At 39.0% G+C, this 16716-nt stretch overlaps 1 protein-coding gene and 1 pseudogene across 8 annotated transcripts in view; one reads left to right on the top strand and one right to left on the bottom strand.

The window, feature by feature from the left end:
• The first annotated feature begins 282 nt into the window (after positions 1-282).
• LOC139033540 (zinc finger CCHC domain-containing protein 17 pseudogene) lies at positions 283-1294 on the top strand (annotated as a pseudogene).
• A 6539-nt stretch (positions 1295-7833) lies between these two features.
• Positions 7834-16716, bottom strand: part of LOC110122304 (adhesion G protein-coupled receptor E2-like) — a 62551-nt gene continuing 53668 nt past the window's right edge. For 5 of the 8 annotated variants that reach the window (XR_011486076.1, XR_011486084.1, XR_011486088.1 and 2 more), the window contains 2 exons: positions 11305-11656; positions 7834-9350 (listed from right to left, as the gene is read on the bottom strand). Coding sequence is in view for 3 of the 8 variants with exons in the window: in XM_070462836.1 (XP_070318937.1) it covers positions 12814-12828 (15 nt within the window). In the remaining 5 variants the exon portion in view is untranslated. The other 3 variants (XM_070462839.1, XM_070462836.1, XM_070462844.1) reach the window with 3 other exon arrangements.

Here is a 16716-nt window from a genome sequence, read left to right as displayed (position 1 = left end):
TTATATTTGCCCAAAACTTTGCATAGTTCCACTTGTTCTGGCATCTATTATTACTGCTAAAAATCTAGAAAGCTTATTATTTTAGTGATTTTTTTTAAAAAAGAAATTTGATGAAGCTTGCAATTTCTGATCTACTTCTGAGAATATAAAGAGATGCTATGCTGTAAAAAAAAACCCCAGGAAATTAACATGGGAAACAGTATTATTGACTAAAGTACAGATTTTGACCAAATTTCACAGTATTTTTTGCTAGTGTTGCATCCATTATTTGTTTTCATACCTTATTCAAGATTTTCAGGCAATGCTGCGAGGGGAAGATCAGAAGCTGACTACGAGATACTTCAGTTAGCTTTAGCAGAAGAGAAATGGAGGAACCATAGAGCATTAAGGATGAATTCAGGAAGACCCGAGACCATGGAGAACTTGCCTGCTCTCTACACTATTTTCCAAGGAGAGGTTGCTATGGTCACAGACTATGGAGCCTTTATCAAAATCCCAGGCTGTCGGAAGCAAGGTCTGGTCCATCGAACTCACATGTCATCCTGTCCCGTGGATAAGCCCTCTGAGATAGTAGATGTTGGAGACAAAGTGTGGGTGAAGCTTATTGGCTGAGAGATGAAAAATGATAGGATAAAAGTATCCCTCTCCATGAAGGTTGTCAACCAAGGGACTGGGAAGGACCTTGATCCCAACAACGTTATCACTGAGCAAGAAGAGAGGCGGAGGCGGTCCTTCCAGGATTACACTGGGCAGAAGATCACCCTTGAGGCTGTCCTGAACATCACCTGCAAGAAGTGTGGCTGTAAAGGCCACTTTGCAAAGGATTGTTTCATGCAACCAGGTGGGACCAAGTACTCTCTGATACCCGATGAGGAAGAGGAGAAAGAAGAGGCAAAGTCAGCAGAGTTTGAAAAACCTGACCCCACGAGAAATTCTTCTAGAAAAAGAAAGAAGGAAAAGAAGAAAAAGAAACATAGAGACAGGAAGTCATCTGACTCTGACAGCTCAGACTCTGAGAGTGATACAGGCAAGAGGGCAAGGCACACGTCAAAGGACAGCAAGGCAGCAAAGAAGAAGAAAAAGAAGAAGCACAAGAAGAAGCACAAGGAGTGAGAGTGGAGAGCAGAGAGGGTGGCTGAGAGAAGGAATCCGGAGCCTGTGCTTTGAAGCTCTGGCTCCTAGAAAGACTCAGTGTGAGAATATGGCCTCCCACCCTCTTCTCTCCCATGGGAGATGGCGTCCCCTTGTGCCACAGGCAAGTCTGGGAGTTAGGTATCAAAAGCATCTGCCTGAATGAGTTGTTTCCTTATCCCTCTTGGTCCCTTTGCAAGTGACCCCTGCAGCTCACCCATTCATTCACCCAACTTCATTCAGCAGGAGGTCGTATTACCCTCTCCACCTGCCACTGCCAGAGCCATCCAGGCTAGAGCCACAGGAGCTGCTGTAGGGGTGAGTCTGGCTATAGTTGAGCAGAGTGATTGGCCCCTCTCTATTGGCCTGCCTGCCCTGGCCTGATTGGTGGATGGTCTCTGTTACATCCAGCACACGGGCAGAGGGAGATTGGCAGTATGAGGGAGAACACGGTAAGAAGTGGTGCTCACTTTTTTCATCCCCCAACATGATTCTGCTATGTTAGAAGTGACAGCCAGTGGTCACAGCCAGAAAAACATTGTTTGCAGTGACTTAGCTTGTTTGTGACATTCCACCAGACCACTGAACCAGACAGCTCAAGCCGAAATCATTGCTTTACTTTGTCTTCACTACAGTGTGAGTCAGTTGGTCCCATTTCAGGTTTCTGCTTAAATTCCTGGAACTAAATGGAAGTGTGTCTGGTTTAAAAAAAAAAAAAAAGATTTTCATATTGTATTGCGTTGCACTGAGTAACCTCAGCTAACTGCAACAAATTCTGATATATTATTTTTTCATTTTTATTCTGTTACAAATATTTTCTAATTTTCCTTGTTATGGCTTCTTAGGTACACCGATCATTTAAAAGTGGACATTTAATATTCAAATGCATGTGGTTTTTTTAAGTACCTCTGATATTCATTTTCTCATTTAAATACTTTCTTCTCTGCAATCATCCTCTGTGCTTTTTCAGTCTTTTAACTTTATTGAGGGTTTCAATGGCTAAATCAAATCTCTTGGTAAATGTCACATAGCACTTGAAAATATGTGCATCATTTTCAAATATCTTTTGATATTGATTTCTAACATTATTCCAGTGATAAAAGAAGAGACTCTATGATTTTAATACCTTTGGACCATGAAACTTTTACACCTTGTTTTATGTTCCTGGAAATGTTTCATTGTCTACTGGCTTATAGTCTATGGGAACTTGAATAGAATTTGTATCTTGCTGTTGTGTGAAAATTACATAAATTTTAATTATGTTGAACTGGCTCATAGTTCAACATAAATAAATTTTAATTTATCTACTTAAAAAATAATTGTAATATATAGTGGAATTATATGTAAGTTTGTTCTGTATTTTCCAAATCTCCTGTAAATGTGTTATCATAATTTCATAATTTCAAAAATTGAAGAAATAAAAAAGAGTGACAAAAAGGGCATTTTCTTTTTTTATGTCTCTTAATAATTGCTTAATATATTTTTGTGCTCATATATTAAGTCTGTAAATATTAATATTAATAACTATCATGTCTTCTTGATGAACTGCCCTCTTTATCATTATATACTGTCTGCATTTATCTCTTGTTACTTTTTTGGCTTGAAGCATATTTTGTGTGATATAAGTATGGCTACACACACATTTTTTTGGCTATCATTTGCTTGAAGTATCACCTCCTATCCCTTGACTTTGAGCCTATGTTGTCCTTTAGAATTGAGGTGAGTCTCCTGCAGGCAGCATATAGTTGGGTCTTGTTTTTAATCCATCTAGCTACTCTCTGTTTTTTGAATGAATTCAATCCATTTACATTTAGGATGATTACTGGTAGAGAAAAGAATTAGTAGTGCCATTTTATCTTTTGCTTTCTGGTTGTTCTATATATTCACTGTTCCTTTTTCCAAGTATTTCTGTCTGCCAATTTTGGTTTGGTGATTTTCTTAGATGTTTTTCTCAGTTTCCGCCTTTTCAATGTTTTGCTTCTCTGACTTAGATGTATGTTTTGTGCTTGCCATGAGGTTTGTATACAGTGTCTCAGATTAAATAGTCTTTTTTTTCTGTTGATAACATCTTATCTACACCTACCTACATGGATTCCATCTTTTAAATTTTGTGTTCTTGTTGTCTCATATCATCTGATTTTATATTGTGAATTTGTTACCAAGTTGAGGTAATTATAGTTATTTTCTGCTTTATTTCCCTCTTTAGCCTTTTTGCTCTATTAAATTGTTATAAACCTATTCTGATAAAGAGTTGCAATTTCCTGATTCTGTGCTTATCACCTTGCTCAATTTCCAGTGCTGTCTAGTGCATACTTCAACTTGTTTATTGAGTTCCTAAGCTCCAAAATTTCTGTTTGGTTCTTTTTTAGTTCAATCTTTTTTGAAGTATATCTTTTGTTCATTAATTTTATTTCTGAGCTCACTAAACTACCTTTCTGAATTTTCTCATAGCTGGTTGAGTTTCTTCATGGCAGCTGTTTGAATTCTCTGTCAGTTCAGTCTCTATACTCTGTGATGTTAAGCTTGGTATCTAGAGGATTATCATTTTCTTCCTGTAATAGCGTTATTCTGGTTCTTCATAGTGTTCGATGAGTTGTACTTCTGCACATTTGAAGTATGGGACACCTTTCTGCTTGTTTCTGATGATTCAATGCATCAGACATTAAAGACCTCTCTTTTGTTTCCAGTAGGTGGCGATATAGCATTTTGATTGTTTATTTCTTCTACCTGAGCTGCTGCTGCTGACTAAGTCACTTCAGTCGTGTCTGACTCTGTGCGACCCCATAGACGGCAGCCCACCAGGCTCCCCCGTCCCTGGGGTTCTCCAGGCAAGAACACTGGAGTGGGTTGCCATTTCCTTCTCCAATGCATGAGAGTGAGAAATGAAAGTGAAGTCGCTCAGTCGTGTCTGACTCTTCGTGACCCCATGGACCGCAGCCCACCAGGCTCCTCCGTCCATGGGATTTTCCAGGCAAGAGTACTGGAGTGGGGTACCATTGCCTTCTCTGAGTTGCTTCTACTAGTCTGTTTTTAATTTTATTTTTTAATTGGAGGATAATTGTTTTACAATACTGTGTTAGTTTCTGCCATACATCAACATGAATCAGCCATAGGTAAACACAGCTCCTCCGTCTTGAACGTTCTCCCACCTCGCACGCCATGCAGTGTCTCTAGGTCGTCACCGAGCACTGGGTTTGAGATCCCAGCATCATACAGCAAGCTCCCACTGGCCATCCTTTTACATATGGTAAAGTATATGTTTTGGGGCTTCCCAGGTGGCACTAGTGGTAAAGAACCTGCCTGCCAACGCAGAAGACACAAGAGACGTGGTTTTGATTCCTGGATTGGGAAAGTCCCCTGGAGGAGGGCATTATAACCCACTCCAGTATTTTTGCCTGGAGAATCCCCATTAAACAGAGGAGCCTGTGGGGTCTACAGTCCATAGGGTCACACAGAGTCAAACATAACTGAATCGACATAGTATGAACACATGCAAAGTCTACGTTTCAATGCTACCCTCCCAATTTGTCCCACCGTCTCCTTCTCCAACTGTGTCCACACAGTTGGGTGTTTTTCTTTTTTTATATTGAGTTCTATGAGCTGTTTGTTATTTTGCAAATTAATTCCTTGTTTGTTGTATCATTTGCAAGTATCTTCTCCCACTCTGTAGGTTGTCTTTTCATTTCATTTATAGTTCCCTTTTGGAGAAGGCAATGGCAACCCGCTCCAGTACTCTTGCCTGGAAAATCCCATGGACGGAGGAGCCTGGTTGGCTGCAGTTCCTGGGGTTGCTAAGAGTTGGACACGACTGAGCGACTTAGCAGCAGCAGCAGCATAGTTTCCTTTGCTGTGCAAAACCTTTCGATTTTAATTAGGTCTCATTTGTTTGTTTTTATTTCCATTACTCTAGGAGATGAACCCCAAAAGATACCGCTGTGATTTCTATCAAAGGGTATTGTGCCTTTGTTTTCCTCTAAGAGTTTTATAGTACCTAGTCTTATATTTAGGTCTTTAATCTATTTTGATTTTCTTTTTTTGTATGGTGTTTAAAAGTGTTCTAATGTCAATCTTTTATATATAGCTGTCCAGTTCTCCTAGCACCACTTATTGAAGACACTGTCTTTTCCCCATTGTACATTTTCCCTTCCTTTGTCATAGATTAGGTGACCATAGGTGCATGAATTTATCTCTGGGCTTTCTATCTTATTCCATTGATCTGTGTTTCTGTTTTTTTGTGTCAGTACAATGCAGTTTTGATAATTATAGTTAGTAGTGTAGTCTGAAATTAGAGAGCTTGATTCCTTTAGCTCTGTGTTTCTTTCTCAAGGTTGCTTTTGCAATTCCATACACATTAAAAATTTTTTGTTCTAGTTTTGTGGAAAAGGCCATATAAGAAAAACTCACAATTAACATCTTACTGAACAGTGAAAAGCTGAAAGCATTTTCTCTGATTAAAAATTTAAATGAATTCCTCCTAATCATCTGTGCCAGCTAGATCATTGCTTTTTGTGCTTTGCGTATGTGTATCTGTGTTCCTTCCTGATGGTCTCTCTGTGGATGATACTGTCTTTTCTTAGAGTTTAGGTTACTTTGTTGTATATCAGCTCTCTCTGAGTCCAAGAAAATGAATGACTTTGTAGTTTATTAGGATATTTCTTATGAGTTTTCTTTTACTGATTGCCATTTTTTATTTCCTAAGCAGAAGTGGAAATACCCTCTATTCCTTCTGTATTATAATAATGTTATTTTTAATTTTTAGATTTTATAGCATCACCATGTAGAAATAAAATTCCATATATTTATAAGATATCTATATACAAAGTTAGCTTTGTAAACCTAAAAATTCATTAGTATATATATTTTAGGAATTAAGAGTTAATTATGCATTTATTTTTATGATAAATTTTATTTATAAGTCTAAACAGAGAATTTTGTGTAATAACACACTAAAATCTTATATATACTCTACCTTGAGACCACAGGTATTCACATAATGCCATATTAAAAATCTTTCACAATGTATTTACACGTACATATATTTTCCTGCTAATACATGATTTTCAGGGAACATACTGTAACACTTTTTTCTTTACTATATCTCCATCAAATATTGAAGAATTTATAGAATATGCTCTACATAATTATAATACTATTATATAAAGATAATTCCATAATATCTTTAAATATCTCATGCATGTACAATTTATCCCAATTGTTTCCAAAATATTTTTATAGCATATATCCAAATCGGAGTCCTTCTGAAAGGCTGTTGCTGAGCCGGGAAAGACACCAGGATTCTTGGCCTCCGCAGGAGAGGAATTCAATCCGAGGGCCAGTGACAAGGCTTGATCGCTCAGAGCTTTTGTGTAATAAAGTTTTATTAAAGTATAAAAGAGATAGAGAAAGCTTCTGACATAGACATCAGAAGGGGGCAGAAAGAGTGCCCCCTGCTAGCCTTTAGCAGCATGCTATATACCTATCAGCAATCTGTTAATTAGAGAAAGGAGATGTCTCAAAACTCAGAGTGGCACCAAGCCCCTCACCCACAACATGCATTTTGAGATAACATTAGCACCAGATGAGTCATCCCGGGCAATAAAATGATTGACATGAATCGTGAAGAAATGTTTTCAAGTAAATATATAGATTCATTAATATAGATTAGGAGAACAATGTATGAGTAAAACATACAGGTTTGTTGAGCCCTTATTTGTTCTAAATCTTAAGTGAGACTACTTGAAGAAAGACGGAGTCTAGGGTAAGTACATAGTTCATTTACATAGCTTAAGACAAACATTTCCATAAGAAAAATGCTTTGGTTAGCTCAAGGTCTGAGAAAAGTTAAGCTCAGGTGGAGACAGGTGTCATCATGGTAACACAGAATTTTAAGAAAAAACTCTTTTTAAATTTGTATAGAGAAGGGGAAAAAAAATCTAGCCCTTGTTTGTTTCCTCCTGCCACTTAAGAAAGAGATAAAAAATGCCTGACACTTGCAGTCTATTTCCTCCGTTTGGAGAGCCCTGGCCTTCTTGCCTGTTAGCCTCTCACTACTAAAGTTGACAGTGAATTTGATGGCCATGTCACTTTTGTCACTTTTATCTAGATGGCCTTATGCACCTTTTACAATGATACTGACATTAGAAAACTTTCCTATGTTCTGTATTTACCTGTATGGTTATTTAACTTGTGTGCCTTTCCCCTGTGTTTCATGTGTCCTGAAAGTCTGGTCTGAAAGAACAGGTACCAGAAAGATCTTTCTAGAAAGGACCAGATGGTAAAAATGTTTGGCTTTGTGGTCTTGCAGACTGTTTCACAAGCACTCGACTTCACACTGTAGCCTGAAAGCAACTATGGACAATAAACCAGTGAATAATGTGGTCATGAACCATTAAGAGTTTATTTGCAAAGACAGGCAGCTTCCTGAATTTGCCTGAAGGTTATATGTTGCTAAGCGTTGGTCTAAAGGTTAGATTAGATATAGGTTAAATTAATTGGGCTTCCCCGATGGCTTAGTGGGTAAAGAATCTGCCTGCAATGCAAGAGATACAGGCAGATGAGGGTTCGATCTCTCAAACAGAGAGATCCCCTGGAAGACATCAATACTAGAGGCAACCTACTCTTTTATTCTTGCTTGGAGAATGCCATGGACAGAGGAGCCTGGCGGGCTGGACACGACTGAAGCGACAGCACACACACACACACTTACGATATGGACACAAACCTTTATTTAGCACAAATGGGATGTTTTCAGTTCATGTCTTATCAGGAAATATATAATGTCAGACTGATATTATTGATGTTAAGATTGATCATTAAGTTCATTTGGTGCCTATATTTGATTTAACATTATAAAAATACACTTTGGTCCTTGTAATAAATCAATAATCACTTAAGAGAATTCTTTAGCATTGTGAGATTGGCCATTCTTTCAACAAGATTTCCCCCAGTGCTTTTAGTGGCGATTCACTGGATATTGAAAAATTGTCATTATCTACTTCTGTCATATCTTCTACACTTATTTTCAAATAGGCTAAGTATCACTATATACTCATGGATATTTTAAATTTAACATGTTATGATCATTTAAAGTCATTTTTCATTTGGTTTAAATTGATGCAAATCTGGTCAGTGGATGTCCATGGGACATTTCTATGTCCCTCTGGACTTGGATCTTGCCAAGATCACATTCTGAGAGTGAAATAGTTTGTTATACATGTAAGTAAAACTTAAAAAATGTGCAGCAGCAATGTACTCTTTCTAACCCAGCACATCTTACAATTGTAAGGATGCAGAGACTTTATTTATTCACAGGGTTCTGATTTTACTCTTCACAAAGACTTTTCTCTAACATGTAAGCGCTGTAAAATTAGAAACTAGATCTCTTAATTTAGTGCAGTCCATGGTGTGTACCAAGCTTCCATGGTGGCTCAGATGGTAAAGAATCTGCCTGCAGTGCAGGAGACCAGACTTCAGTCCATGGGTCAGGAAGATCCCCTGAAGAAAGGAATAGCTATCCACTCCAGTATTCTTGCCTGGAGAATTCCATGGACCGAAGAGCCTGGTGGGCTATGGACTACGGGGTTACAAAGAGTCAGACACTACTGAGTGACTTACAAACACTCACACATATGGTGAGTAGTAAAATATATTTTTCTAATGCCTAAGTTAGTAATCTTTAGATGGAGGGTGAAGAAGTTGAAGCATGTATGTATTGAAACCAACTGTCCAGGTTGCTTGTAATTCAAGTGTTTTTAGGACAAAATCCAGGAAAAAGTTGGGACATCATAGCAACTGTTTACCCTCCATGTAGGTGTTTGAACCTTACTTTCTTGTCTTTCAGTATTTTAAGACAGTTTTCTGAAGCTTGTTTTCCTTATCATATACCTTCAAATATCTTCATATACCTACAAACTTGAGGAACTTTGTAGAAAAAGGTTGAAGCAGGTGATTTAATCTAAGGCAACTGAGGAATTGCATCAGAGCCCTTTGACTATGCTGAGAGTGAGGTGAGCATCACATATGGAGTAGAAAAACAAAATCCTCCCAGAAATCTAAATATCAAGAATTCCCATCATATTTCCTTACACAATGGTTCTGTGAAGAGTTCCTGTAACAAACGTGAAGACATATTTTAAAAGTTTTCCCAAAGATGACAGTTCAGAAATTTCCTTGCCGACCAGGATAGAAGATCATCTGATTTAGTCGTTAATTTAAGTCTCCTGAGAAGGAATGTGTAAAAATGACACTTTGTTAGAAAATGCAAAACTTTTACACTGAAAACTAAAGAAGATTCTCAAAAGAAGTCAAAGAAGACCCAAAGAAATGGATAAACACGCCACATTCATAGATCAGAAGACAATATTGTTAATATGGTAGCATTCCACCAAATCGACCTATAGACTCAATTCAATCCTTATCAACATCTCAGTAACCTTATGATGTTGAATAAATATCCCCAGTTTCAATCAACTGATATTACTTTGAATGTTTTTTGCACATGGCTTTGTGCTGACCCTGTGCATTAAAAATAACACGGGCAAGATTTCTGATTTCACAAACCTTACCATCTAGTGGGAAGATAAATACAAATGGTCAATTATATTTGTGAAAAGGGAGGTCCCTCTGCCCTGGTCCCTGCAGTGATGTCCCTATCTTTTTCCTGTCCATGAAATGACTGAGAGCATTCTCTGTCCAGATGATTCTCTCTGTGTAAATGAAAAGAAAGCAATGGACCTCCCTGGCCTCTTAGAAGATGTGATAAGTAGATAATGAACCTGATTTCACCAGGTACAGTAGTGTGGATGAGGGTAGTGGGAAGTGCATGAATAAAGATATGGGCATGAATTGGTATGCTGGGTCCTGGGTCAGGTATGACATTTATCAGTAAAATGTCGAATAAATAACAAGCCCTCCAGATGATTTTTATGCACTGTAAAACTTGAGAGTCTTAGTCTCACCAGGAGAATAAAGAGTGTTCCCCAACCCATAAGAAAAGTACTACAAGCTAATAGAAAAATATGCCAAGGATGTGAACAAGTTGTTTCCAGAGATTGAAATATTACTGACTCATAAAGAAAGCTGTTCCCTTCCACTAATAATAAAAAGGATACAAAGATACAAATCTTTCCCTAGATATACTATTTACCTTTCAGATGGGTAAAAGTACAAAACTTGATAAGAACCTTGTGGTGAGGCTGTAGGGAAACATGTGGCTCAGGATAAAAATCTGCCTGCCAGTGCAAGAAATGCAAGAGATGTGAGTTTGACCCCTAGGTTGGCAAGATCCTGGAAGAGGAAATGGCAACCCACTCTAGTATTTTTGCCTGGAAAATCTCATGAATAGAGGAGCTTGCAGGCCACAGTACTTGGAGTCACAACAGAGTTCAACAAAATTGAGCGTGTGCATACACATACTGTTGGTGGCAGGGTCCATGGAGTGACCTCAAGATGTTGAAATATGGAAGTATCTACAAACCTGAAGTTGTGAATTTGATGCAGTATCCAACCTAACTGCATAATAAAAAATGAGATCAATGAAGTAAGTGTAAACAGTTGCAATATTATTTGTATTAGCAAATGACCTAACAAAAACACTCATTATAAGAGACTTGATATGTAATTTATCCAACAGAAGGCCACATGGTCAAAAAATAATGGAGAATCTCTTTGTAGTCTCAAGAGAATAATCTATCAGATGTCTGAAAAAAGAAGGAACAAATAAGAAATACATAGATTGGATTTGCTATGTAAAATATCTGTTGACACGTGCAGGAGAAACCAACTTTGGTGTTTGGACCAAGAGGACCTCAGTGTCTGGGGTTCGAAATGAGATGGAGATGGTTCTTTACTTATTCTCTTGGCATTCAAAGCCCAAATACTTTAACTCTTCACTAAATGTAAAATGGTGTATTATGTATGGATATTTTGACATCTAGTCACATGGCTGTAGGAAACCTGGCCTTGGATTGTTGTTCAAACTTCTGGGGGCTCCTGTGATTCTTAAGCATTTTGTGCTACAGTCATTTCATGCTTACTTTCATGTGAATGCCACTTTTGTTTCAGTAAATTCCCCAGGTAAATTTCAGGTTGCCAGAGAGTCTTGGTTTTGATGAGCCAGAGAAAGTAAGCAGCTCACTTGGTCAGGTGAAGAGGCAAAGATTTCTCCTGACTCACCTGTACTCACCGGTTCTTCTGGTCCCCTCCGACCTCTGCCATCATCAAATCTTTCTTTCTATAAGCCCTTGTGCACTCCATTCCAGAAGAGTCTCATGGTATTGAGAATTCTATTGACAACCGTATCACTATTCTCTGTGGTATACATAACCACTTCCAGGTTTGAAGTCAAATGCGAATCTGGGTGGGCTTCCCATGTGGTGATAAAGAATGCAGTAAATAACGCAAGAGACATAAGAGGCACAGGTTTCATCCTTGGGTTGGAAAGATCCCATGGAGAAGAGAATGGCTACCCACTCCAGTATTCTTGCCTGGGAAAGTCCATGGAAAAGGAGTCTGGGGGGGCTACAACCTATTGGATGGAAAGAGTTGGAGATGACTTAGAGACTAAACCACCATGGCTAATTCACATTGTTTTATCACTGAAACCAACACAACATTGTAAAGCAATTATCCTCCAGTTTGAGAAAAATACAAACAAAAAAGAACTTCCTCTACAAAAAAAGCAAAAACACAAATTGAGTTGCTTTTTTTTTTTTTTTGGTGAAAAGACTCAAAGTTTAGAGACCTTTCATGTAAGGAAGCTTCTCCTGGTGGCCTCCAGATAGAGACACTGTGAGAGGGTCCAGGAGAGGCCACCTGAGAAGGAACACATATAGGCCCTGAGAGCTATACCTGCTCCCTTGCTGACAGATAGGAAGACAATGAGACCTCAGTCTGACAACCACAAGGAACTGAACTTTGCCAGAAGTCAGAGGGTTGGATGAGGACTCCAAGCCTCAATAAGAATGCAGTCCAGGTGGACAGAAAGATTTCAGCATTGTAAAAATCTGAGTAGCCATCCCAGCTATACCACGCAAGATTTAATTTTTTCTGGTTTTACATGTGTTGGAATTTGTTACCCAGCAGCACACATTGAATGTAGTCACTCTGAGGCTTCCTCTCTGCACTTCATAGTGGGCCATGAGGACAGCAAAGCTGCTGAGGTGGTGCTGATGTCTGTGGTTCCCACCATCTTGCAGCCTATGGTGGTCTGGTGGTCTGTGACCACTTACATTCTGGCCACGCTCCCAGCAGATGCAGTACACCTTCTCCTTTGGCCCAAGCATCACTGACTATAGGGACAGGAAGTAGGTGTGAGCTGTGTGGGTCTATTGCTCGGAAATGCTGACCCAAAGCTAGCTTATGCTGGGCTTTCCTGGGGATATGATGCACTCGTGGGGGAGCCCCCTGAAACCCAAGGCTCTGCCCAGGACCCAGGAGGACTCTTCCACATCCACAGCTCCATCCCAGCAGGACTCACATGCTGGAAGACCAAGGTGATGGGGGAGCTGAGGTTCGGGGTGTTATTGTTGCTGATAAAGGTGGATATGCCATCTGACATCAGGGTGGGGGAGATTTCCCACAGCAAACCCCTGTGTGTCTCTTGTGGAATTGCCTGTTCCTCAGTATCCAGGACCAGGGGGACTTTATCCAGCAACTTTCCCATCCCAGGTGTGGAGATAAGCCCTACCACGATAGGACCTGCAGGACAAGAACAAGGTTGATATCTGGGAGTGCCCAACATGACCCCTCTTTTAGATGGACTCTGTCTTTGTAGCCCCATCATAACTCTCAATTCCTTTTAAACTTTAATTTTTTTCTTGGTTAGTGGCCACAAGAGGCTGCTGTGAGTGGGGCAAGGTTTCTCTAATAATTTGATACAGGAAAGTGACTCAGTTATGCACATATATACATTCTTTTTATATTATTTTCCATCATGATTTATCATAGGTGTTTAAAGTTTTTTGAATGCCCTGTCGGACACAGTAAAATTCTGGATTTGCAGGAATTGAGTAACCAGTCCGTCCACCGTCCACCACCATGACTTCTTTCACACAGATGACATGATGAATTTCTTGAAACCCACAGAACACACAGATACAAAAGTATCTTTTGTCCTCACTTAATGGCTCAAAGAATAACACTTCAGGTTTTCCAAGGGGTAAGAAGATACAATTCAAATGATTTTTTTTTCTGCTACTCCATGCAGCTTGAGGGATCTTAGTTTCTTGAACAGGGACTGAAGCTGGGCACAGAGCAGTGAAAGTGCCAAGTCTTAGCCACTGGACTGCCAGGGAATCCCTCCAAAGATCTTTTTGAAATTAATTAATTTATTTTAATTGGGGGCTAATTACTTTACAGTATGGGGGTGGCCTTTGCCATACATCAACATGAATCAGCCATAGGTGTACATGGGTCCCCCCATCCTGAGCCCCCCTCCCATCTCCCTCTCTTCTGCATCCCTCCAGGTTGGCCCAGAGCACCGGTTCTGAGTGCCCTGTTTCATGCATCAAACTTGCCCTGGTCATCTATTTTACATATGGTAATGTATGTGTTTCAATGCTATTCTCTCAAATCGTCCCACCTTCACCTTCTCCCACAAAGCCCAAAAGTCTGTTCTTTATATCTGCCTCTCTTTAGCTGTCTTGCATATAGGGTCATCATTACCATCTTTCTACATTCTCTATATATGCATTAATATACTGTATTGGTGTTTCTCTTTCTGACTTACTTCACTCTGTATAATAGGCTCCAGCTTTATCCACCTCATTAAAACTGACACAAATGCATTCTTTTTTTTTGTAGCTGAGTAATATTCCATTCTGTATATGTACCACAACTTCCTTATCCACTCATCTGTTAATGGACATCTAGGTTGCTTCCATGTCCTAGCTATTGTAAACAGTGTAGCAATGAACATTGGGGTACACGTGTCTCTTTCAATTCTGGTTTCCTTGGTGTGTATGCCCAGCAGTGGAATTGCTGGGTCATATGGCAGTTCTATTTCCAGGTTTTTAAGGAATCTCCACACTGTTCTCCATAGTGGCCATACTAGTTTCTATTCCCACCAACAGTATAAGAGGGTTCCCTTTTCTCCACACCCTCTCCAGCATTTATTGTTTGTAGACTTTTTGATGACAGTCATGCTGAAAGGTGTGAGATAGTACCTCATTGTGGTCTTGATTAGCATTTTCTGATAATGAGCAATGTTGAGCATCTTTTCATGTGTTTGTTAACCATCTATAAATCTTCTTTGGAGAAATGTCTGTTTAGTTCTTTGGCGCATTTTTTGATTGGGTCATTTGTTTTTCTGGTATTGAGCTGCATGAGCTGTTTGTATAATTTGGAGTTTAATTCTTTGTTGTCAGTTGCTTCATTTGCTATTATTTTCCCCATTCTGAAGGCTGACTTTTCACCTGGTTTCTAGTTTCTTTCGTTGTGTGAAAGCTTATAAGTTTAACTAGGCCCAATTTGTTTATTTTGTTTTTATTTCCTTTACTCTGGGAGGTGGGTCATAGAGGATCCTGCTGTGATTTATGTCAGAGACTGTTCTGCCTATATTTTCCTCTAAGAGTTTTATAGTTTCTGGTGTTATGTTTAGATTTTTAATCCATTTTGAGTTTATTTTTGTGTATGGTGTTAGAAAGTGTTCTAGTTTCATTCTTTTACAGGTGGCCAGCCAGTTTTCCCAGCACCACTTGTTAAAGAGATTGCCTTCTCTCCATTGTATATTCTTGCCTCCTTTGTCAAAGATAAGGTGTCCATAGGTGAATGCATTTATCTCGGGGCTTTCTATTTTGTTCCACTGATCTATATTTCTGTCTTTGTGCCAGTACCATAGTGTCTTGATGACTGTGGCTTTGTAGTAGAGTCTGAAGTCAGGCAGGTTGATTCCTCCAGTTCCATTCTTCTTTCTCAAGATTATTTTGGCTACTCAAGGTTTTTTGTTTTTCCGTATAAATTGTGAAATTATTTGTCCTAGCTCTGTGAAAAATCAAGCATCTTTTAAAGTACCTTGTAAGGTAATATTTTAGAAATGATACATGAGACCATAGAAAGATACATATTTCCGTTGAAAAAAAGAAATTTCAGAAGCCTTTAGTCAAAAAAATCTCCTTGTCAGATGGACTTCTCAGTATAAGATCAAAATGCCTATCAGACTGGATGAAACTTGGTTGAGCCTGGTCTTTCTCAGAAGTCCCATCTCCTTACACATACTAACCCTGAAGTTATAGAATATAATAACAGGTAAATGTCCTACAAAAAAAAAACACACACACACAAAAAACAACAACAACAACTCTCTGTTTCTAAATGTATGTCTCAATTCCTCTGCTCAGAGTTTGGAAAATGTTTTCTTCATGGAGTCATAAAATAGGGAAGTTTGAAAATTGATAAAAGTCTAGAAATGTTATCTGCTGTTAATCACCTGAGATGTAAAGGAAAAGACACTGAAGTCCTTTTGGACAATCCTTGCTACCCCCAATATGAGTTATTTATTCCTAGGTCTATAGAAAGCTCAGGGAAAATTCTGGTGTTTGGGATGGGCAAGTTCACATGATTATCTCTACTCAAGAAGGTTTCAAATATTGTGCTCCAGGAAATTATACACAATGAACACAGATAAATTATTTTGTTTTTCTTGAGCAAGATGACAGAAAGCCATAGAAGAGATTCCAGGATGAAAGAAAGACATTCTTAACTTTTAAGCACAAGAGACACCAAATTTTAGGAGAGAGTAGAAGATGAAATTACATTAAGCCATGGATTTATTTGGTCCTTTGCCCATAGATAGTAGAAATAGCTGATCAGATTACTTGAAGTTTAGGATCCTTCAATGGCTATCTGATGCTATTACTGTGTTTCTCTGTATAGAAAGTATATTTTGTTTCTTCACCATGTCTATCATCTCTGCAGGAAGTAGAGGACAGTGGCAAATATTTATTCAAATATATATAATATGAAGAAGATTTCAGTGTTTCTACTATAAATCATGAAATTAAAAGATGCTTACTCCTTGGAAGGAAAGTTATGACCAACCTAGACAGCATATTAAAAAGCAGAGGCATTACTTTGCCAACAAAGGTCCATCTAGTCAAAGCTATGGCTTTTCCAGTAGTCATGTATAGATGTGAGAGTTGGACTGTGAAGAAAGCTGAGCACCAAAGAATTGATGCTTTTGGAGAAGACTCTTGAGAGTCTCTTGGACTGCAAGGAGTTCCAGCCAGTCCATCCTAAAGGAGATCAGTCCTGAGTGTTCATTGGAGGGACTGATGTTGAAGGTGGAACTCCAATATTTTGGCCGCCTGATGCAAAGAGCTGACTCATTTGAAAAGACCCTGATGCTGGGAAAGATTGAAGGCAGGAGGAGAAGGGGACGACAAAGGATGAGATGGTTGGATGGCATCACTGACTCAGTGGAGATGAGTTTGAGTAAACTCCAAGAGTTGGTATGGACAGGGAGGCTTGGTGTGCTGTAGTTCATGGTGTTGTAAAGAGTTGGACACGACTGAGCAGCTGAACTGAACTGAACTATAAATGAAACCTGTGTGCAATAGATGTGCTAGCAGAAAAATGATCCCACAAAGA

The sequence above is a fragment of the Odocoileus virginianus genome, chromosome 3 (assembly GCF_023699985.2).
Source record: "Odocoileus virginianus isolate 20LAN1187 ecotype Illinois chromosome 3, Ovbor_1.2, whole genome shotgun sequence".
Lineage (NCBI taxonomy): Eukaryota > Metazoa > Chordata > Mammalia > Artiodactyla > Cervidae > Odocoileus > Odocoileus virginianus.
The sequence above is the reverse complement of the archived record's forward strand: the minus strand, read 5'-3'. Positions and strand labels throughout refer to the sequence as shown.